The sequence below is a fragment of the Oxyura jamaicensis genome, chromosome 4 (genome assembly GCF_011077185.1).
Source record: "Oxyura jamaicensis isolate SHBP4307 breed ruddy duck chromosome 4, BPBGC_Ojam_1.0, whole genome shotgun sequence".
Taxonomy (NCBI): Eukaryota; Metazoa; Chordata; class Aves; order Anseriformes; family Anatidae; genus Oxyura; species Oxyura jamaicensis.
In genome coordinates, this window is record NC_048896.1 from 94,719,053 (window position 1) to 94,742,837 (window position 23,785).

The window sequence follows — 23,785 nt, forward strand, 5'->3', positions numbered from 1 at the left end:
GGGTACCTTCAGGCTGCAGAGACAGGGGTATGCCCTATCTTAGAAGCAGCCAGGCTCCCTCCTTCAAATATTCTAGCTTTTGGGACCCTTGGAGTTGTTCGTTTGTGGGCTCAGGTTTCGTTGTTACAGAGAGAAGCAAGCGTGTGGTCCTGGCTCAGCGCCCTGCGCTGGATTCTGCACAAAAGGAGGAGTTTTGTCCTTTTTTTGGTACGCAGGACGGAGCTGCAGGGCTGCGTAACCATGCCTCCAGCCAGGCTGCGCAGTTTGTATTGCTCCGTATCCTTAAGGCTTGAACCTTTCCTCCTGGCTTACCCTACTGGCTAACTTTGGGTTAAAACACCAGGGGATTACTGCTGCTATAACCTCGGTGCCCGGCGCTGGCAGCTACTGATGAAGATATCCTGGAAGAACACGGGGGGGAAAAAAAAGGCAATAGTGGTAGCGTAGGGCTTTGTACAAATGGGTTTTAGGACACCCGATCCTCATGATGTTGGTTTGTGGGTTTGGACACGCTTTCATCCAGCCAACAGCTGCAGCAGTTGGAGATGTTGTGTCCCTCGGGCTGCGTGGCACCCCTTTTGTCCCCGCAGTGGCTCAGCAGAAATGCAGTGGGTGAGTGCTGCTTGGCTTTGGGCAAAAAAAAAAGATGGTTTAAGTGAACCTGAGGCTGCAGGCAGCTGAGCCAAGGAGCAGGTCTTTATTCCCAGCTGCTCCTACCTACCTGCCCACTGAAGGGCCCTGCTTGCAGCATGAAATCCCTCCTCTCCTTGCAGATGTCTCGTAGGTCATCCTGGGGCAACCTTCTCCTGTACGGAAGCCTCGGTGACGTTATTTCCAAGAAAATACAAGTCGCTTGTCAGAAAAGGATAAGCAGCTTCCTGCAGAGGTGTCTGCGTGAGGATGCCCTGCTGTCTGCCCAGGCTGCACATCTAAATCTGCACAAAAATATCAGAGCTGGTGAATGTGTGGAGCTGCTGTGCAGAGCTTTTGTCGCTCCTGGAAATGCGGCTTCTGGGGCCTCTCGTAGTTTCTGTAGGGTTTCTGCTTAGCCTCTGACTTCTTGAAACATGGTCGTTCGTCCTGGAGCTTTTTTATTGTATTTCCACGGGGTTCGTGGATTATAATTCATGCAGGAATCTCAGCTGCAGTCAGAAGGGGTTGAGCACAGAGGTTACACAAAATGTGGATCTGCTAACTTTATAGTTAGTTGTAAAAAACACCACCAACCAAAAAAACCCACAACAGTGCAGGAGTCTAATCAGCAAAGCCCAGGGTGTGTCTCAGATTAAAGCAGAGTTTGCTTCAAGACAAATGGACCCTGCAAAAATGATATTTTCAGACCAGGCTGTCTTTTTTTCCACCCTAGAAGAAGTGAATATCTTGTAAAGCCAAAATGTGCTTTGTCTTAGAAACACCCCTTATAACCCAAGACGTTCTTGCAACCACGTAGGATTTCAGCAGGCAGATTTATTTACCTTCTCCTGAGGAAGCTGAGAGGTGAAGACTGCTCGAGCCTAAGGTTATAGCTGTAAAATAATACCAGCGGTGTGCTGGTTGTGTCCCAGACAGCTTTTGGCAATACCTGGCCTCGCGGTCCCGCCTCCCGCGGCTCAGCGAGCTGTGTAGCTGATGCCGTTCACAGGGGATATGTGTGCTTCAGGGTGCGGGTCTGAAAATCTGCCACCAGGGAGTGAGAATAATAAAACAATTACATTTAAATACTGCAGCTCTGTCCTTTAAAAAAAAATAAAGCTATGCGATGCTTGAGGACAGGGCATTTATACAATTCTAGAGGAGGATCTAAGACAGCAGTGAGATAAATTAGAGTGGGGCTGGCTCGTTGCACTTGGAAATTTCAAGAGCAGAAAAAAAACAGCATCTTAACTTCGTGTCCTCGTTCAGGAAGGACAGGAACAGTTGTTGGACCTAGGAGGTGCTCACTCTCTGCACATCGCTGCCTGGGACCGTGAGCTCTCACACTGTGGTTCAGAGCCCTCTGCCCTCTCTCTCCCTCCTCCCCGTGGCACTGAACTCACACGCACACACCATTTCTCGCTCTCCTCCCTAGGTGAAGGCGCCCCTGTGGATTTTTCTAATCCCAGCTCCCTCTTCCCGATAATTGTTTGTGAGCCGCGCGGCGCGGCCGCATCGACAGCCTGCGGCTGTGGTGTGATGCCCGTAATCAGGTCGTGAGCCTCCCACTGCCCGGGGCTGCCACGGGACGGGAGCGGGACCAGGGCCGGGGCCTCCTTGGGGACAAACCTTTATGGGAGAAGGGGGGGAGGTCGCAGGCGGTTGGAGGAGTGGGTGATAAACTTTGGTGTGCTGCATAAACTTCTTTAAATGAAGCGGTGCGGTCGGTACCTGTGCTCACAGGCTCCCCTTGCTGCACCTCCCTGTGTGATTTGCACCTACGAGGTCCAGAAGAGATTTCTGTGGTCCCCAGCAGCTCCTGCACGTAGCCCATAAGCTGCTGGAGCTGCCGTAGCCGTTCTCCCAAGGCTCATCTTCAAGCCTCACACTCCACTGAGGCCGCTTTGATGCAGCAGGGGGGCAAAGACACCCACAGGATGGGGTGTGCTGGGGGGGCACCCGGTGCCCTTCACCCTGCCTCTGGGCTTGGGTTCGTAGCAGCCTCAGGGTCCTCGCCTGCTGCCTTCTTGTTCGCAGGGCCCCAGAACATGGGGGTGGGCAGGGCCCAGAGGGTCCCCCCCTGCCCCAGCAGGGTCCCCTCAGCAGGGTGCCCAGCCCCACGTCCCGGCGGCTGCTGCAGCTCCCCCAGGAGGAGCCCCCCAAGCTCTGGGCAGCCTGTGCCAGGGCTCCGGCACCCGCCCGGCCCAGCAGTGCTGCCTGAGGGGCAGGGGGAGCCGCCGGGGCTCCGGGCTGGGCCCGCGGCCTCTGGGCCTGGCCCTGGGCACCGCTGAGCAGAGCCTGGCTCCGGCCTCTCCGCACCCCTTGCACATTGGCCCCTTCAGCAGCATTTGCTCCCTAGTTTCATCTCACTGGTGTGGCTTTGGCTCCTTTCTTTTCCTCCTGCCCCACTCGGGCCTACCGAGGCTCAGCTGCGTTGTTTGCGGCTGAACAGGACCTGGATGTGTGGAAAACTCCACATTAAACCAAATTCTGGTTTTGGGCACGGGACCTGCCATCCTCCTCTTTGTTCCCCATCATCTGCCACGTCCAGTTTCTCTCATTATCCCTGTTAACCCTCTCTTCTGCTCAAACCTCTCCTGTATTCCCACCTCTTTCTCCAAACTGTGCCATTTTCTTCCATTAAAGCGTCCAGCTGCGGGGCTGCTGCTCTTAGCCCTTCTGCCGTCGTTTTGGGTCTGACCAACGTTACCTCCTTCCCTACTCTTGCTCCTCTCCACGTTCTCCCTCCACCCGGTTCATTATTGCTTTCCCTTCCCTGTGCTCCTCCATTCTGTTCTCCTTGCCTTGGTAAAGCTCCAGTTGGTAAGCGGCCCAGTTTCCCATCTCTCTGCCTCCATCTTCACCTCTCAGCCCTAATGAATGATTTTTTTCCTTCCTTCTCCTAATGCTCTTTTCTTTAGTTCAGCTGGATGGGGCTCATCAGATCCAATTAGTGCTGTGGTGTTGTAATTCTGCAATCTGCTGGTTTGGGGGCTGAAGGATAAGCTTCCTTAGAGCCATTCGCTCCTTCCCCATTGACTCTCCAAGTCACTTGGAGCAGCTCGTGCCGTGGCGTTCCCTTTTGCCCAAAAGCTGCTGAAACCTGGGGAAGCCAAATCCCTTAAATCAGCAGAGACCCAACGTGGTGAGCGGAGCGTGGAGAGCTGCCCAGCAGTGTCCACCTTGTTTGTGGCCTCCTATTTTATAAATATTGTCAAAATTAAGTGAAATAACTTCTTGACAAGCCAACTGCCGATGTATGTACCACCATGGAACTGGTTTAAGAGCAGTGGGGTTGGATCTCTAGCAAGTGACTCAGTAGTTGCCAGCCTTAGGCATGGAAATCCCATTTCTCAGGCTTCAAAAATGTTAATAATCATAGAGGGGGGAAAAAAGTTAGTTTTAGTTAATTTTCAAAATAAAAAGGGATTTTTTTTTTTTTTTGTCGTGTGGTTTCCATGCTTCTTAAATTCACGTCTTAGGGGACGTGAAATCAGAACTTTTAAGGACAGGAAGGAAAAGAAAAGGAAAGGGAAATGGTGGGTGATTATCACACACTCAGCACCAGCAGCGTGCAGCCCTGGTTTTGTGGTGCAGGATTTCAGCAGCAATCGTGCTGTAACGTAGCCCAAAACCGAGCTTTCCCCAGCTTGTCGGGATGCTCCATCAACCAAATTGAGCAAAGGCTTTGTTGGAAGAACTCCCCCCAGAGAAAAAATAAGCAATTTAAAAGGGTTGGATCTGTCCCGTAGGCTGGGCTGCAGCCTGGGAATATCCTGAAGCAGTTCTGCACTGAAATCGTTATTTAAAACGCATTGTCCTGCCAGAAATTAGACATCACCAGCGTGGATATCTTCATCCGAGCTCAGTCCCTGGGCTCCTTTCACAGTCAGCAGAGCTGAATGGGCACCGCTGGGGGTGCTTCATGGGAGCGCACGTAAATGTCTATCTTGGGAGGAGAATAAACACCCTTAAAAAGGCACATTTCCCCGGGCTGGGCTGCAAAGCGAGCCCATCTGGAGGCACCACGTCTGCTCTGATGAATCCCACCTGATGCCGTTACGTGGCTGCGCAGTGCCAGCGTGGCGGATCCCGGAGCTGTGACTCAGGCTGTAGGCAGCGTGATGATAATAATCCTCCCGCGGCTGTTTTCTCGGCTCTGGGGATGAATTCGACTCCGTAGTCGGTGTTCTTTGGGCCAGCCCCTAGGAATGAAACCCCTTAGCCCTGCCTGTTGCTGGTGGAGGGCTGGCACCGGGGAGCACCCGCCTGTGGCCAGGCGCTGTCGTGGGGGTGCTGCCATCCCCTTGGTGGCCTGGAGGAAGGGGATCATGGAAATCAATTTCCAAACTGTTAAAAACAAAGCCTCATTAGTCTCCTAAATGTAGTCCTCGTGTTGGGGATTTGGGAGACGGGGTTTCAATCCGCAGCAAGGTTTAATTTCATATGCATGGCGGGGTCGCTGCTGGAAGTGGAGGAGCTCCCAGGCTCTGCTGCATCTTATCTGCTTCCAGAGCTGCTGCTCTTCCACTTCCCGTTCGAATCCTTCCATCAAACCTACAAGCAGAGGCTGGAAACCCAACAAAATTTGCCATCTACACAGATTAGCTGTCTCCGGGCTATAAATACCCGAATCCACGGGGCAGCACCGGCGACGCCAGCTGAGAACTGTTGTAGCTTTACTTTTCCAGGCACGTTTTTTAGGCTGGTGTCTGGAAGCGTTCAGATTCTGCAAATCCCAGTACTCGGAAAACTGTAAGAAAATAGCATTCGGTCAGTTTTGAGTGGGAAGAAGAAGGAGACAAAACCCTTATTCGTGCCGGGAATAAGAAGAAGCACCGCGGGGACGCCACTCTCTTGGGATCAGCCAACGTGGCAAAGGACAGGTGGAAGGGTTCCTTTTGGGGTCTTGGTGAAGGCCTTGTGGGCTTCTGGAAACGCTCCATGGGTGTTGAAAACCAGAAATGTGCTTATGCAGGGCTTGCCCAGCAGTTGTGCTTCTCCACATCTTCCTCGCAGCCTACAAAGAGACGAGATGCGCTGCGGATGCATGTATAATGTAGCAGCTTGCAAAATATGTTCTCCCATGCTTTGCTTTTTTTTTAAAAAAAAAAAAAAAAAGGAAAAAAAAAAACCCCCCAAACAATATTTGGGGGGAGGTTTTTTGGTTTGGGTTTGATTTTTTTTTTTTTTTTTTTTTTTTTTTTTTTTTTTGAGTTTTGCTGCATTTTTGGCTGAAAACGTTTTGGCCAGGCGCTGCGAGCAACTTCCATTTTCGGCCGAAAATTCCCACTTAGGGGCCGTCGGGTTTCGTTCGCGTGTTTGTTTTTCGGCTGAGAAAGAATAAATATTGGGGGGGGGGGGGGGGGGGTGGTGTGAAGGCAGAAGCTGTTCCTTGCGAATAGGTTGGCTTAGTTAACAACCCCGTTTCTGGGGTTGGTTTAATTAATAACCCCGTTTCTGCTGGAAGCAATTGCTGGTGGAGGTTCTCCAATTCTTACCGATACCCAACGGCATGGCTGCGAAGGCAGGGAGTCTCCTCCGCACTGCCTGCAGCACGTCTGCCGTGACTTAGATCCCCGCAAAGCCGTAGAAATCTGCATTATTCAAGTGCTGGAGGAGGCAACAAAAAAAAGATCAGCGGTTACAATAAGCTGCCTGCCATCTCTTGCCTCTTAATAGCTCCGTTATGGCCCAAATGCTCGCGTTGGAGCGGGGCGCAGGGGTTTGCATGGCCCCACGAGGAGGCACGAGTTGTGTTGGAGCAACCACCACCAGGGGTGTTGGGTGTTTTTGGGGTGAGGACCCCCCCCCAGCCCCAGCGATTTTGTGCTGGGAGGGAAAGCCAGCAAGGAGCAGCTGGGAAAATGCTGGTGGAAGGGGTAAAAACGCAGCGGGGGGCATTCCCCTAAGGGCGTCGCAGCCGTTTGTAGCCTGCTTTTTGGCTGGAAATGGCTTCAATTTCATCAAGGGTTGAGCCCAACGCAGTGAAAACCTGTGGCACCGGGGATTTAGTCCTCAAAAGGAGCATGGAGAGAGACCCCAGTGTGTCACGGCAAAGGGTGCTGCTGCTGTCTGCAAGCTGTGGCACCTGTCCCGTTCCTGCTGGCTAAACGTTGCCCTTTCTCTGTGTGTTTTTTTTTTCCTGTTCAAAGGTGGGCCTTAATGTTCTGGTTCAGAGAGCGAACAAGTTTACCCCCGCCACGCGTCTCTTGATCCAGAGGTTTGTGCCGTTCCCTGCAGTCGGTAAGAAATCCTCCCTTTTCTCTGTATTCACCTCGCCCTACGGCGACGCAAAGCACCGAAACGCGTCCCGGGCTCCTGCTGTGCCCACGTGGGGATGCGGCCGGGATGCTGCCGAGCCACGGGGCCACAGGAAAACTCACCCAGAGGCGTTGTGGCAGCTTGCAGAGCCCTGTCCGGCTGCACCTTCCTCTCCCAGGCAGCTGGAATAACCACCAAAAACTATTTTTCCCCATAGAAAAGGAGGGAAATGCTCCCGCCCTGAATGCGCGGATTTCTAAGAGCCGCTGATTAAAAAAAAAAGACCGATGTGCGTGGAGAACTGAGGCTGCAGCGGGCTTGGTAGGGCACAAAATAAGGTTCTGTGGTTTGTCAGCGGACTGCCAGGGTCTGGGGACACGGGGGGGGACTCAGGCTCTGCTAAATCCAGCGGCTGCAGCATTCAGCAAATTGTGAGCTGGTTTCGTTGTGAAGAAATCTTCGGTGGTGCCAGGGTTATTTTATGCCTATACCTATATATATATTTTTTTCATAAAGACAGTGCAAGCACATTTTTGTCCAAGCAGGAAGGAAATCAGTTGCCCAAGGGTTTTGCTCGCGGGTGCGGGTCCCTTTTCAGACTCCTTAATCCAAAACTTCCCTTGGAGCTTCTCCCTTTGCAGCCCAAGGGCCGCGTTCTCAGAGCTTCTTCCAAGCGTGACCGAGTCTCCTCCTCTGGTCCTTCTCCTTATTTTTTTGCACAGAGCCCGTTGCTCTGCCCTCCAGCCCCTCCTGCCTGCAGTTCCCAGGTTTTGGGGGCTTTATTTTTCCTCTTTTTCTGCTAGAAAACCAACTGCTTGCTCTTCATGCAGAGCAGGGACAACAGGGATTAGGGTCTCAGTCGCGTTTCTGAGTGCTCAGCTTTTACGCAGGGCATCTGTGGATGTTGTTGTTGCTTCCCTGGAGCCTATTTTCAGAGCTTCTCAGCTTCCTTTTGCTTTTTGGAGCCAGGAGGGCACCGGAGGTGAGCACCAGCCCCGAGAGGCTGCTCGGAGGCTGGGTTTGAGTCAGAGATGCACGCGGAGAGCCTTTGCCACCGGGCTCTTCTGTTTGTGTCCCAAGGTGTCGGGAGCAGGAGGTTACGCCTGTGTCAGTGTTGATTGAGGGCCCGTAATTAATTTGTTTAGCCCGTAATTAATTCTCCCGTTCTTCTTTTATTTGTGTACTGTCATGCTTCATTATGTGCCAGGACATCAGGAATCCTCCTACTAATTGCTGTTTTGCGGCTCTGAAGGCTGCAAGTCGCTGCTTTGCAGACCTGGACAAACCGTTTAATTAAGACGTGCCTTCCCCTCGCTTCTGAGCTGCCAGCCCTCAGCAGGAGGGCAGGATTCAACATTTTCGAGGCGAAAAGCCAGAAGCTGGTGCTAGCCTCTCACTCCACCACCATGCGCAGGATTGAGCAGGTTCCCCTTGCATCTTCTTTCCTCCCTCTCCCCATCCCACCGACCCGGGTTGAGATGCTCTCAGCAGCGTGTCCGTCTCCTCAGGGCCCCGAAACTGTTGCCCTCACCCAGCAAACGGAGCAGAAATGCTGGCTGCAGGATGTATTTAACCACCCTGCAGGCGGGGCAGCTCCCGGAGGTGGCCAAAGCTCCGTGTGTGCAGCTGGGTCGGCACAAAAGGCTTTGTGCTCGCCCTGGCACGTCATCTCTTCACCAGGAGGGTTTTTGGTGCAGGGGGCAAACCTGGAGGAATTTCACCAGGCAGGAGCGTAGCGGGGCTGTGTTCTGGAGCCTGGCTGCTCCCGGGGCTGAGCAAGAAGGGGCTGGAGCCTTTTTCAGAAGTTTAGGTGGCAAAGGGCATCAAAAAGGGTTATAAAAGAGCCACGTACCCAAAAGAGCCACGTACCCAAAACCCCAAACGTTGCTTCCCAGGCCTGCTCCAGAGGAAGTCACAGCAGATGGCACAATGCCCCTTGGAGGGAAGGGAGGTGAGGAGGAGGACGGTTTTCTTCTCCCGGGAAACATTTCCTTGGTTTGGTTATTTTTTGGTTTTGTTCTGTTGTAAATGGGGTCAAATGTGTGAATTTTGTAAATATGCACATGGGCATATTTAGAGAGTTCAGCAGTGGATTGCTTTGTACCCAAACCCAGTTTCAAATAAGTGTTTTCAGAAGCCTAATTTCTATGCTGTTAGCATTTTTTCCCCCCCAAATTCTGGAAATCCAATCGTCTACGCACGTATTTATGCATTTCCCATTTCCCTTTGCATCTGATGCCCTCAGAAAGCCAAAGCTGACCTGCAGCAGTATTGCCTGCTTTCTGTGCATGTTTCTGAAACAAGCCAGGGCTTACCTCGGAAAAACCATGCTGGAATCAGGTCTTGAGTTTGGGATCTGGACACCGAAGCCCTGGTGGGATGCAAAGACTCGGAGACACGTTTTGGTGTGCGGTGAGCTTCGGGTCTGGAAACCTCACCGCGAGCCTTGCAACCTGTGCAGCACAGAGCATCGCTGCTGGCACGTTCTGGCTGCCAGCTGCAAGTCCGGGGCATGGGAGCGTTCAAAAAAAAAAGGGACTAAAGTTGCTTAAATTAAATGCTTGTTTTCCTTTTTATCGCAGGTTAGTGAGCTGAAGGGTTGATGGCACAGGGAGTTTGATAGATGGGAAGAGGGGTCCAGTAGTTAGAATATTAAAGGGAGAGACAGAGTGTGCGTGTGTGTATGTTCCTCTTATTCTTGGGTGTAAGGAGCATTTGTCACCACAAATCATCCTTGATTGCAGGGAGCTGCATTCATATAGGGCTCACCCACCCACCACCCGCAAAAAATTAGACATTTGTTATATGACATGAGTTGAGATTAATTAGCGAATATTAACCCGTCAAGCAGCACAGAAACACATTTTTGGAAGCAGCGGTACCGCAGCAACAGTGGGCTTGCAGTAGTTCTGGGTGGAAAAACAAAACGCGGGGCGGGGGGTGGGGGGTTGCTGGAAAATGCCAGTTTTCATCAGAAAGAAAAGTTTTGCAGGAATTATTGGCTCTCCTTTGGAAAATTTTAAGAATTCCCTGCAGGGATCTGGAGACCTCTGCGACGACCCCGGAGGAGAGCTGCTCGTGGGGAGGATGTTTGCGAAGCACAAGCCCCACGTGGCGCTGTAGGAGCAGGATTTGGGGCGATTCTGAGAAGGCACCAGCGCAGAAAGCTGGGCGGGGGGGGTGTTTGGAGAAGGGGACAGGACCCGTGCCCACCTGAGCCACAGGACCTGAGCTGTCCTTCGTAGCTCAGTGCAATCCCTTGCCGTGTATTTCCCTCACGCCTGCTAAAATCCATTATTTCGGAAGAGTTTGGTGCCGGAGGCCCACCGCAAGGACCTGGTTTGGCGTGGCAGACCAAAACATCAGGTGTAGAAATGCTGCTATTTCTTTGTGTCAGTGTGCTTCTGATCGTGGCACAGCAAAGGAAACGGTCTTGGTTATTATTCACGCTTCAGAATCACATTTCACTCGCAGTACGAGAGTGAGTCCTTGACTTTAAGAAACTTCTTGGCAGACTGAAATCAGAGCTGAAGGGACGTCGTGGAGAACAGAAGCTTGCCATTTGGTATTGACCAGGGCTGCGCTGCTAATCATCATGCTTCTCTCATCCTCAGCTAGTGCCAATATCTGCAATGTTGTCCTGATGAGGCACACGGAGCTGGAAGAAGGAATTGATGTCCTGGACGGTAACGGCAACATCGTTGGGTCTTCCAGAATCGCTGCAAAACACGTACGTACCTGCGGTGCACGGGGTGAACGCTTACGTGGGCACGTACACAGCTCGCCTTCAGGCTCAGCAGCTCCCACCGCTGCAGGAACTGATGGCTTGGAAGAGCTGGAAATTACCTGTGCTCATCACGCACGAAGAATGAAGCTGCAGAACTCAATGCCTCGTTGCAGCCACACAGTGCAGTAGGGTAACCACGGCACTGAGCGTGCTGGGGGACGTGAGCACGGCACAGCGGGGGGCTGCTGCCATGGCTTGCAGGGGAGCAGGCTGACATCAGGAAGGTCCCGTACCGCCCCGCTGCATTCACAGCCTTAGGATTTCTTTGTGGAAACTTGTAAGCAGTTCATGTTGAATACGAAGCAAAGATAACTTACACCTTTTTCGAAATGAGGAAGACTTCATTTGCGAGCTGAGGAGCTTTTTAACCCTTGCCATGTTCAAGCTGCATTAACAACTGCCAGCCCAAGCTCTGTGGGGGTAGCCAGATGTTTTTAGCCTCGTGCTAACACCTGGTTTGTTTTCCCCTGTAACCTTCCACGCTCTACCATCTGCTTGCAATTATTCCCTTTTCTTCCCTTCTTACATAGTTTTGTCTTCTGAGCATCATCTGATTGTCTGAGGCATGTTGTTTCCAAGTGGGCTTTAATCTGAAATGTAAAGCATGTACAGAAGCACACGCCCAGGCAGAGGAGTTAATAATATAATGCTTGGCATTTCTCTCGCTCCTTCTGTCCAAGGCTCTTAAGGCACTTCATAGACAGCAATTAATGTACAGATTTACAGTCTTCAGCGAGAAATGGGAGATCTCTAATATTTCTCCATATTGATGTTTAACAGGGAGCTTAAAACAATCTGCTGAAGGGCTCAGAGATACTTGTTGGAGCCAGTTTTCCTCACTTAACACTGCTGGCTTCAAGACCCTGCTTCCCCTCTCCATCCTAATGGTCTAGGGGAAGGCAGACAACATGGAACAGAAGTATTGAAGCTGAAGGTACTGAATTAAGTGGAGTTTAGGCATCAGACTTCTGAGGACTTTTGCTCAGATGCCATCTTGTCCTGAATAGCGCAGCGCTGGGTTCTGTAGTGTAAAATTTGGCAGATCCCTGGCGTTACATCTGCGCCTCTCTAAAACCTCCTGGTTTGGAAGGATTGGGTGCTCCCAAGCTTGGTCGGATGTATAAGTTTCAGCGTTCCCATCCCAAACCTACGGTAACCTCTGCCCAAATCTGCCAAAGCCCCACGCACGGGCGCAGTGCTTGGGGCATCCCAAGTGGATGCTGCCAAAAGTGGTTGGAAGAGGTCAGTGAAGGAGGCCCAGGGATGTTTATACGCCTTCCTAGAGCACCGATGGTGATGTTTAGGTGATTTATTGCGTCATGCTGCCAAGCTGTTCTGTTTGGCGCTTCCTGGTGAATCTTGCCAGGGAGAAAGCACCCTTGGAGGGTCGATGATAGCTCTGCAGTTGGGCATCCTGCTGCAAAAGGGAGCCCTGCCTGTTACAGTGCTTTTCAGTAAACCGCTGCAGGTTACGGCACAGAAACTGCTCTCAGACCAAACAATAAGGCACTTTATTGAAGTTTGTAGCAACAGAGCAAAAATCAGTTCCGTACAAAGCGCTGACAGCAAAGTTGAAAATGGGTGTCGATACATTTGTTCACATATGCAACACCAGAAGGCCAGCCTCTTCTGTGCCTGTGCATTGATTGTGCAGCTCAGGTACCTCCTGGGACTTGTTTTAAATGTCTTGGGTCTGCTTGTTTGTTTTTCCTTTCCAGGCACTGCTAGAAACAGCCCTGACTAGAGTGGTCCTGCCAATGCCTATACTGGTTCTACCTCCAATTATTATGTCCATACTGGAAAAGTAAGTGGGGGGTACTCTGAAGGGGGGGGTTCTTTTCAAAGGGAAGGGAGGAAAGATCCTCAGCAGGCATTATGATGTGATATTTCTTAGAATTTGTTCGTCAAAGATATTTTTTGGCTTATTCAAGTTTTCATGTTCCAGCATTTTTGGCCATTGTAGGCTGGCAAAGTGTTACATTGATGTGGTTATTTTAAATCATCGTTCTGAGACTCTAGCAGTTTGCATAACCGTGTTGTGTGGGTCAGCGTGAGCCCAAACTCTCTGAATTCAGTGGAAAAGTGTTCAGAAGTTCTTGGTCTCCGTGCAGCAAACACTGGAGCTGCCACGTGGGGTTAGAGGAAAGGTGCTCAGGCAGCGCCGGGGACCAAGTGCTGTAATCCTGGCCAATCTGGGGCTCGTTTATGCCCTGGCTGAACTCGCTTCTGCTCTCTTGCAATAACCCCCTGAGGCCCGGGGGCACGGAAGGGTAAAAAGACTTTATTTAGTTTGTTTTAAACTCATCTTTGATCAAACTTCTTCCTTCGTCTCACGTTGTGGGGGACTGCAAATACGAGGTTTCTATTCACCGCCTCCATTTCACTCATGACCACAGGACTTCTGCTGTGCTTCCCTCCTCCCTGCCTGTCGCTGTGCCCCTGTGCTGCCAGAGCAGAGAGGCAGAGCACAAACCATCACAGCTTTCAGCAGAAATTTGCTTCCCACCCCTGTTTAAGATGGAATCTCTCCTGCTAGATGTCGCCACGGAGCACCGGTGCTAGGAGGGTGGGTAGGGTTATTAATTTCAAGCCTAAGCATCTCTCACGTTTCTTACCACCAAAAAACCCCAACAACCTGCCCTGTCCATTGGATGTTCTCCCCACCTTGCTTCCCAACACCTCTGCTTTTAATTCTGCCCGGAGATGTTTGGAGCCCAGCCTTTTTTGTCCTTTGGGGCTCCTCGGGATCTGCCTGCCCATCCCATGGAGGCTCAGGCGGCGGGAATGGCCCGCGCTGGGTGGGGATCGCCTTGCCTTCAGGTTGGAGACTGATGAGTGCATTGAAAGATGGGGGTGCTAAAGGGCTTGCTGCCTTTGTCCGGACAGCCAAGCTGGAAGCACTCTTTAAACAAATTTGTTGATAATGGCTGCTCTAAAGCACTCCACTGACAAAGTAAATAGCAATTAGCACGATTAGGGATTGACCCATAGCTTTGGTTAGCCTTGTGTGCCCTTGTGGAAACACCCCTGGGCAATTTTCTCTCCTTAACGGAAGGCTGGGTCTGCTTCTGTAAATCCTGAGTGTGATTTTTAGCACCCGAATTTTAAAAGATATTTATTGTCTGCACCCCTACAGCACTCAGAGGCTCACACCAGGATCACTTCTTCCCATGACCTGGGTGTGGGGAGAAATACAGCAACAAACGCTGTTTGGGGAACTCTGAAGTGAGTTTTCAGCCCTTTGCTGGCCAACACATTCTGTTTTTATCTCTTTTTTCCCAAGGGACCGTGGTGGCTCCCTGCAGCAGGGCACAGCCTTGGTAGCCTCTGGCTGGGGGTGGCTGCTGGAGACCCACAAGGCCTGGGCGTAGATTCCAGCCCTTTTCCAGCTGATTTCGTGCAGAGTGTTTGATGCCTGATTCCAGCCTTTATAATCCCATCAAAACCGCTTTGCTGTTGTCGGCCTAAAGGATTCCTGTTTTCATCTGTCCACATGCCAGGCACTTAAGAATTATTGCAGATCTGTGGTATTCTTGCCCCAGGGCTCTTTCTTGTTGTCTTTCTGTAGCCCTGAGGCTTTGCACCAAGGTGGCTGTGGCTGTTACTGCTGACTTAGTGCGGTCACTTGTTCCTCCCTGGCTCTCCCCTGGTGACCAGCTCGTCCAAGCAGGATCACCCAGAGGACAAACTTCTGTCCCTGCCATTCAGAGGATCTCCATTTATCATGAACAGACAAAAATCTTTATGCTCAAAACCTCAAAGTTTCACAGAAACCTGGGCAAAGAATGATCGTCTGCAACAGGAGACACTGAGGACCATCGTGGACCCAAACCTTAAATAAAAGTAATGGCAAGACTTGTTTGCTCTTGGGCATCACCACCTCCTGCACTGATACTGCGTGGGTTACTAAAGGCACCCAAGGCAAGACTTACTGAAACTGGCTTTATCTGTCAAGCAAATGTGGACATACACGAGGTTCTCATCCAAAAGTCATCGTTTTATCTGATAGATTTCATCCAGGTTTGTAAGAGAGTGGTTTGCTTCTCCCCCCCCCCCCCGAGTGATACAAGATGTATGGGCACTGATTTTGCCTAAATTCTACGTAGAGCTTTGTGGCTACAGTTTCATTTCCCTTTGTATTTGGATTGCTGGAAGTCTGAGTGAGAAACAACAGGGACAGGGACTGTGGATGGCCACACAGGTTGTGGGATGTGAAAGCATCCCCCTGGCACGGAAGGCATCCCTTTCCATGTCCGAGGGGTTTGCAGTCCAGGTGTTGACTCTCAGATCTTTTAAATGAAGGACACGGTCGGAGGTGAAGCCTCATGTTGGGAAAAAAAAAATAGAGCATTTGGTGAAAAGTTCAACTTTTTAATTTAGTAAAACTTTAGTTAGACTTTTCATTGGCAGCCACATCCAGGCGTGTATTCTCAGTTTATTTGCAGAAGTCCTTGCGGAGTCCATAAATGAGAAGGACAGGAGTGACCGTGCTGCAGCTGCCTGGGGGTCGCACCACCCCAGGAGCAAGCCGCCTTCTCCCAGCAGCGGTTTTTGAATCCAAACCTGCTCCCTCCTTTTTGTCTCGGCATTCAGAAAGTTTATTTTAAGTGGCCAGTTCCTGGTCGTCGTCTTTCCACTTGGATCCAGGTCTTTCCTCTCTCTCAGCCATCTCTCCATCTGCATGTTTTAACTCCCCCAGCTGCCTCTCTCGTCTCTTGTGCCATTTTTTTCAGCTCTCTTGGCTTCTCTCATCTCTTTGCCTGCTGTGTATTTTAACTCCCGGGGCCGCCTTCTCTGCTCTCCAAGTAATTCAATGTTACCTCCCACTGCCGAGCGCCGCAGCGCTCCATTCTTTCCCCATGTTTCATGCATTTCCTGCTGCTTGGACGCTCTGTTGAGGCAGCTAACATATAGAATCAATGTTTATTTTGAGACCGCATATGCCATGCGGGGAACACGGTGTCAGTTATTTTGTGCAGATGTATTCTCATTTAAGTTTTATAAATAATATCTGTGCTGGCAACTTTAATACGGAAAAATATTGGTTTCATATTGTGAGATGGGGAAGAGTCATCTGTGGGATCTCACGTCAGCTGACTTCAGATCAGAAGAGAAAACTTCGGTAGTACCCCTGTGTCACAGAGATGTGGGGACCACTACTTCTACTGCATCAAGTTGGATTTCTTGCACGTGAGACATCTTCCTTTATTCATACTCTTCTGTGAATCCTTTTATGTGATGGAATTTGAGAACCTGCACGGCTTTCTCCCAGAAAGGACCAGTAACAGAGCCATCAGCCAGAGCTTCTCCAGAAGTCTTTGTCAGGTCTCTGACTCCTTGCAGAACTCAAGCCCGCCGTGCGGACGGTCAGTGTGTAGAGCATCCAGACCTGTGTACGTCCAGCCTCGGGTTCCCCTGAGCTCCGTGGTGGGAAAACTGAGATTTGGTGTTATTTCCTTCACGTGCTCTGGACAAGTGATGGACAAGCAGACCGCAGCTCAGCCCACCAGCAATGTCTGCTGTGGACACTTTGAGGCAGTGGAGATAGAAGAATGTGAGTCCTTCTCTTCCTTATCTCCTTAGCCTAAAGTCTCTCCTCCACCTCGCAGTACAGGCAACCTCAGAGGGTCTGAAGCACAGAAGATGGCCTGAGGACGGGCTCCAGGAGCTCACGTATGTCAGGCTAAGCAAGAGAAGTCCCCAGAGCTGCTGTGCAGAGCTTATGGGGGGGGGAGGTAAAGCTGGAGCTGTTGGGAATGGGCAGGAATTGAGAGAGAGCAGGGAGCAGAAGAGTTGTGTCCCTGAAAGAGGAACACTTCAACGCTTCCTTCACCATCACATCACCCTGATCTTGGGGCTTGCAGAGCTGCTGGCAGCGCAGCATAGCAGCATCCTCACACGGCAGCTGTCAGGGCTGTTTTCCTGTAAATCTCATCAAATGCGGACGTTCTCAGGCTGGATCAACTTGCAGAGCTGCTCAGGCTTAGCTAAGCCAGACTAAAGTGGGGAAAATGGATTGTCTTGAGGGATGCTTGGTGCTCAGACCATGGCTCTGTGGTGGGGGCTTTCTTAGCCTTAAACCACGGTTTTCACTGCAGAAATGAGAGAGGTAGGAGGTCCTCCTGGACCTCGTGCTCATGGCCTTTTGCTGGAGATACCGTCCTTTAGATCTGCTTGCAGAACGATTCCTGCAGGCGCTCTTCTCCCTCTTTGAGTGCAAAGTCTCTCCATCCAGCTAAACCCTCGGTGAAGTTGGTTTGAACCAAACAGCTGCCAGCAGTGACACCTTAAACTGCCGTGGCTGTTTCCAAAGTAAACATTGAAACTGCTCCTTTAATTATGTCAATCAAGCAAAAAAAAAAAAAAATCCCCCAGCATGGCTCCCTTTGCATCTGCTGTGTCCCCTGGAGCAGGCTCTGAGTCCCCAGCTGGAGCAGGAGATGCTCTTGAGCGTGGACAAAGCCCTGGTGGCCCGGCCAGACAGAATGGCAGACAGAGCCCCCCACTTGTTAGAGGAGCCCTATTTTCCTGAAATGACCCCAAACGAGTGAGAAAAGCTCAAACACCCTCTGCAGAGAGCAGCAAAGGTCTCTCCGAAGCAAGACGTGGCACGGTGCTGGCTCCAGCAGCTTCTGAGCACAACAGGGATTTGGGGTGCACCATCTGGGCTGGGACAGTCACCCCCAGCTTTGTGGTCGTGTCGGATGGGTCGCCGAGCCCTGGGCTCCGAGGAGCCTGCATGCCTCGGGATACCCAGAGCCTCCTGTGTTTTTCTTACCCCGCCGGCATCCTCGGCGTCTTGCAGTGTATGCAATAGCTCTGAACCTGTTTATACCAAACACTACAGCAACCCCACAGAATCTGTCAGCTGGGAGACTTTGGTTAACTCCTGTCATATTTAGTTTAGCATCTGACACCTCCTTCTAGACAAATACAGCCCTGGTTCACTGAACCTGATAACTCCTTTTTAGTACAGCGCCTGACTTCCATATGGAATAAATTACAGTACCTCTTGAAAAACGCCAGAGGCAGCTGCCAAATTATGCAAAATTTAAACCACTAATGAACAATGTGATGAAAGTTGAATGAAGGTGTATTTACAAGAGCTACAACACACTGTCTCTGCGGAGCAGATGTACTGTCTGTACAAGTATGCGTGTGGCTGTGGCTGTACCTACGTGCACGCACGCTCATGCATATTGAACTTACCCGTGAGGGCTCGCTGGTTTGGGTACATCCGTTCACGCTAAGTGCTACCTGGAATTATCAAGCCAGAAGCTCCCCGGCACGTTGCTGCCTTTTTTTCTGGCCACCAGGCAAATTTTTACGGAAGCAAATTGCAGAAAGAAGAAGCGTTAGGGGGCTCTGAAGGGGGCTAAAGAAACAAATCTTTTAAAAAAAGAAGAAGGAGAGAGAGGCGTGGAGGAAAGTATCGCAAAAATAGACCTTCTTTTTTCATCCAAAGGCAAACGCATAAACAAATTGGCTTCTAAAGCAGGAACAATAGAGCACATTACTGTGTCTCTGCAGATTTCCAGCATGACACCTTCTCTTGGTGCAGACTTCAGTCTCTTGGAGTTTAATCCGAGTGCCAAGGTTTGGTTCAGCAGAGCCTTGCCAACCCTGTCCCGCGTACGGGGCAGCACATAAAGCTGCTGGTCTCGTCCAAGAACAGCTTCGTGTGCTTTTTCACCATTAAGGCAATATTCACTCTTGTGACTGTAGTGATCTGCTTAAGGAGATGCCAGGGGCAAAGCTGGGCTGTCAGGAGCATCACAAGGTCCAGACCTCCATGATCTAGGCAGAGCACGCAGGACAATGCCGTAAACTAATTCCCTCAACAAATGAGTATCAATTTTATTGATTTTTACTCTGCTATAAAACTCTGCAGTGAAACCATCGGGAAACATCTCATCATTCACTTCCTGAGGGGGGGAAGGTTGAAAAGAGGGGCTCTGCTTGCATTTGGCAGCTACCAAAATGCAGCAGGCAATATTTAGCTTCGTATTCTTCTGAGATCTGTGTCGAGAGCAACGATCCTAGGGACGGAAGAAAAGTGACCTCTCAACTAATTATGAGTCATTTATTCTGAACTACGCAAATTTTAGAATCCGAATCCCAATTAAGACATTACACTACATGTGTTAATTAGTCCCCTCTCCTTTTCAAATCAAGCCATAACTCTTCTTAATTGGGAGGTTAGCCATTGTAATTTGAACTGGCCTGGGTCTGAAGCACTTTTGGAAATCACACCTGGGGGCTGTGCTGGGGATCACTTTAAATTGGTTGAGTTCTTTACTTGGGTGATTATAAGGTCCCCAGCAGGGCAGTAATTAAAGAGGGTGCAGCTTCCAAACTGAGGTGTCAGGGTGGCACAAGCAGTGATGTCTTGCTTCTAAACCCTGCTCCAGGGAAGCTCGGGGGAGGCTGGTCTTCGGATTTTCTCCGTGAGGGCTCTCGTGGATCACGGCAGCTTTAGCAGATGAATAAATCGCTTCCAGCAGTTGTCCGTCCGCGTCTCAGGGACTCGTTATCACAACTCATCGCCTCCAATTCCCAAATGTCTCATTTACAGAACCGTAGCCGGTGAATGCAGGTAGGGCACGGAGCAAGGTAGGGAGCGGGTACTTCCCTGGCTCACACAAACACTTGTGGACTTCAGCAGGAGTCTTTTAGTTTAGACCACGTTCTGTGCAAAGCAAAGTAGCCAAGTACTGGAGAAGAGAAGCCTGGCTTTCACAAACCAACAGGATCGATTCTGTCTCATTAGCTTATTAGGGAGCAGCTGAGATATCGGAGGAGTTACCTCGGATCTTGTTTTCCTTCCCCACTTTCCCCAAGCCTTTTTACGATGAAGACAGCTTTCAGCAAGCGTTGCTAGCAAAGGGCACGGAGTCTGAATGTTCAGCCACACAGACAACCTACGGCAGGGTAACAAGTTCCCACACATCAGCTGCTCCGTTAGAATTCATCAGGTGCGTGCCTGCAGCCTGCAGGAATCTGGTATCCTGCATGGGCTGCAGGCACGGGCTGCGCAGGGAGATGCACCTGCAAGGTAACGTGTGTGTGTGTGTGTGCCAGAGCACTCATATCCCAGGCTAGCGGCATGTCCTGATGTGGGAAGGGTTCTTTGCTTTGATTTTGTGTTCTCGTCCCAGTGGAAGGGCGTTAACTAGCAGATTGCTGCCCATGTTTGATGGCATCAAACCATCAGTGTCCTCAGGGATGGTCAGAGGAGGTACGGACACCGGGACCAAGGGACCAAGGCCATAGCTGATGACCCTGTGGCAAATCTGGCTGCCCCTCTACGTTGTTAACATCCACTGAATACCCAAGCAGAACTCACCATCTACTTGTCTTACTTCCATTTGTTTTGGATTGGTAGAAAAAAGTTAATGACAGGCGTCATTTTGGTGCAGATAGCTTCCGACCAAACCCCTCAAGAGTTATATTTTATCCCCTAACCTTTGTAAACCATCCAAGGTCCTGTATCCTGGAATATACTTGAAATGCCATCTTCTGTTAGCAAGATGCTGTCTCTGTCATTCGGCGTTAATTGCCTCGGAAGGGTCACTTAATGGGTCATTATCAGAACCTGACCCTGCAGGTAGCTTCACAAGTTCGCTGTTAACGAATCCATACCTCTGACGAGCTCAGACGTATCCCCTGGGGACAGCCGGTGTTAAAGCATCCTTATCACCCCCTCGGCAGAAGTTCCATTTCTAACAGATTAAGGCCTTGTCAAATTTACTCCTTTTTACCCCATTAACGAAGCCTTTCTGTGCGGTGCAGCTGCCAAAGTTCCCAGTGTCTCTCGAGAGCCTGATTTCCTTCTGCTCGCGGACAGCCTCCCAAGCCTTGAAGCAAGCAGCACCTGCGTGTGGCCGGATCACCTCGCGTGCAGTTTACTCGCATGTGATATGGTTTGAAATGGGGAGAGCACGCGTGAAGTGGTCCTGTTTAACGTGGGGAAGTGAGCGCTTTAAGTGACCCTGGGCTCTGTAACCCCAGCAGGGACAGAAGCTCAGTGCAGGACTCGGGATCTTTGCGGGTGAAGGTGTTCTCCTCAGCTGGGATGACCCACCAGGAGGAACCTGCACCGGCTGTGGTGGAGGCTGGTGGGTCTGCTCCATGAAATGTTCTTAACAGAGCTTTTCCTTTCCAGGACGTCCCTCCTGAGGTCCCGTCCCCGGATGATTCTCCCCGTGCAAAGCCTTGTGTGCCTCGCGGCCTTCGGCCTGGCCCTCCCCTTGGCCATCAGCCTCTTCCCGCAGATGTCCGAGGTCAGTACCTGTCTGGTCCCTGCAGTGGGATGACACAGAACGGCTTACAATGCCATGGCTTGTTTTGCCCAGATAATGGTCTCCTTCCTCCAATTTATTTTTGATGAAGTTGGTTGCTGTCTCTTTGCACTTGACAAGTCACCGGTCAGCTGATGGCTGTGTTGCTCCCTCCTGTTAGCACAGATTAATGGCACGTGGCTTTGCCCCAGCTTCTACCAGTGGTCGGGTCGTGTGGTGGGATGTACTTTCCAAGAGGAAGCCTCATGCCACCCAGCAAACACGCCTTTCAAAGACCAGGGGGGACAATGCGTGGTCCTCCTTTCCATCACATCTGTTGTACCCCCCCGCGGTCATCTGCTTCTGTACGGAGGATGTTTGGACTGCAGAGCCATCAAAGCACCAGGGAGCAGTGGGGCAAGCAGGCTGGAGCGTTTTGGGGAGTGTATGAGGCTGATGTTCTGCCTGCTTGGTGTCTGAGAAGCATCTTGGCCATCACTGTGGGTGTTTGGTTCCTCTTCCAGTGGTACCGAGGTCTGGTGGGGTCAGATCACGTCAAGAAGTTTTTTTTGTTTCTGGTTGATGCCTTCTGCCCCGAGGCTCCAGTGGGGTTTGTCCTGTCCTGTGGGTGGACCTGAGCTTAGTCAGAGCCGAGCTGCACCAGGGAGAACATGGCTCAGCTCTCTGTCCCTGTGGCAGCGGCGTTTCTGTGGTATTCACATGGTGAAAACAAGTATATATCCCATTACACAGAGCCAGCACTGGGACACAGGTTTGATGTGGATGCACTTCCCCAAAGCTTCTTTGAGGGTTCCTGGCTGCTTGTCTTCTAGACTGGCTCCCGGAAGACACAACCTCAGGGGCAAGGCTTCTCCCCGCTTTGCAGTCTCCGCTACTTTCTTGGCATTTCGGAATAACGTTTACTCTGAGCCGGGGTGGTTTTCAGGGGAAAAAATACAAAACACTTCCCTGGATGGGTGCTGCATCTTGTGGGCACGAAAATGCAAGAGGAGAAGGTAGGGTGGGAGTTTTGTAAGGGAAGCGAACAGAGGAAAAGTAGCCAAGGAAGCAGGCAGAACGGCTAATGAAATCACTGGTACCTAAATTGGTTGGGCAAACTGTGAAGGTGTATTGTTTTGTGAGTCATGAATTTTCACTCTTCGGTGTTTGGAGCTTGTAGATTTGCAGATGATAAAATCGTAGCTTTGCAGCTGGGTCACTTACAAAGGGGTAAAACCTCTGTCAAACAAAGCAAAGGGCTTTGCTGAAGTTCTTTTTGTTTCAAGTAGAGCACACTTGATCAGAAATACGTACCACAGTCTCTAGCACAGTCTCTACTGGTTACTTCCCCTTTTTTTTTGTCTGGATGGGTTTATCCACAACTTCTAGCCAGGGAATCTTGTTGTACACTTGTCTGCAAGACTGAAAAACACGTTACCAATGTTCTGTTGTTCTTCTAGCTGTTTACAGACTGAGATAAAACTGTCCTTTAATCTTCTGCGTTAGAAACGGAGTGTGTCTGAATCTTGGAGTCTCTTGCTAAAAGACATGTTTTCTGCTGCTTTAATGATTCGTGTGGCTCTTTCTTAAACTTCTTCTAATTAGTCAACATCCTTTTTGGAGCATTTCCACAAGAACCAGACGTGGTATTCCAGTAAGGAATTGCATAAGTTCCAGTTACAGGGGCTGTGTGATTTGCCTGCTTCTGCTTGCGGTCGTACATCCACCGAGCACGTTAGTCGTTTGGGCATGAGCTCAGCCAAAGCTCCTTGTCCATCAGTTATTTGCCACGATCCCAAGTTCTGCTCAGAAGTTTTGGTTAGGAAAGATTGAGAAGGTATTTCCGGGCCTAGCACCTGTCTGAGGAACATATCATTCACCCCAAAGGCAGCATTGACACCGTTCCCCCAAAATGACGTCCCACACGTTCATTGCTTCCAGAGGCAGCTTCGTTATTGACCGTAGTACAATGCACGTTGGCTTCCTTTCCGCCGATGCCCATGTGAGCTAGAGGCCTCTGGATCTCGGGCCCTTGATTATTTACCCCTTTCTCAGTCTTTGTGTCATCTCTAACCTTTATCAGCAGTCATTGTATGTTTTCCCCCTTCTCACTGAGGACGCATGTTTAACAGTATTGGCCAAACCCAACCTTTCTTTCAACACGGACAGGAAACTTTGAAATCTATTTGAAATCTATTGTTTAGTACATGTTGGGTATTTTCTGTAAGCATCATTTAACACCCGATTCTTTGAAATAATAAGAGCCAGCTAAGGTCAGTGGGAACGAAAGTTTTGGGACCTGTATCCGAGGCATTCAGAGGTATTTGAGCTCTAAAAATATTCATTGTCTTAGTTTCCTTATCTAATAATGAAGCTCACAAAGGTCTTTTTACCTTTTCTATTTAGTCTGAACTTTATGGGTGACAGATACTCTATAACATGTCATATCTGATATTGCAGCTTGAAAAACTGTGTTGATGCTAACAGCTGAATGAATTCTAGCCCACAAGAAAAATTAAGGTCTCTCTTCCTTCAGAGGATAGACAAATTGCAGGCATCAGTCAATACGGAAAACCATACAGCATCACTTGAGAATGACCTTCTAAAAGCAGATGAAATGTTATCCGCAGTGTAAACATGAATCAGCGCTGATTAGTAGATCAAACAGAATGACGTGCTCCCTGCCCACGCATCGTGTCAACGAAGAGACACCGTTACAGCTGGTGGTGAGGCTCGTTACCCACTGAGGGCTTGTCGTTGCTCAACTGGCGTGAGCTCCACTCGCACAGCTGGACCTCGGATCTCTTGACACCAAGGAGTC

At 50.4% G+C, this 23,785-nt stretch overlaps 1 protein-coding gene across 3 annotated transcripts in view; it reads left to right on the plus strand.

The window, feature by feature from the left end:
• The window catches only part of SFXN5 (sideroflexin 5), a 76,946-nt gene that overhangs the window by 47,383 nt on the left and 5,778 nt on the right, over positions 1-23,785 (plus strand). The window contains exons 10-14 of one of the 3 annotated variants that reach the window (XM_035326076.1): positions 6,789-6,879; positions 10,512-10,627; positions 12,403-12,488; positions 20,850-20,991; positions 21,259-21,481. In XM_035326076.1, the coding sequence (XP_035181967.1) occupies positions 6,789-6,879; positions 10,512-10,627; positions 12,403-12,488; positions 20,850-20,991; positions 21,259-21,444 (621 nt within the window). In that variant the 3' untranslated portion in view covers positions 21,445-21,481. Of the gene's footprint in view, positions 1-6,788; positions 6,880-10,511; positions 10,628-12,402; positions 12,489-16,293; positions 16,462-20,849; positions 20,992-21,258; positions 21,482-23,785 lie in introns of those variants that run through there. The other 2 variants (XM_035326077.1, XM_035326078.1) reach the window with 2 other exon arrangements.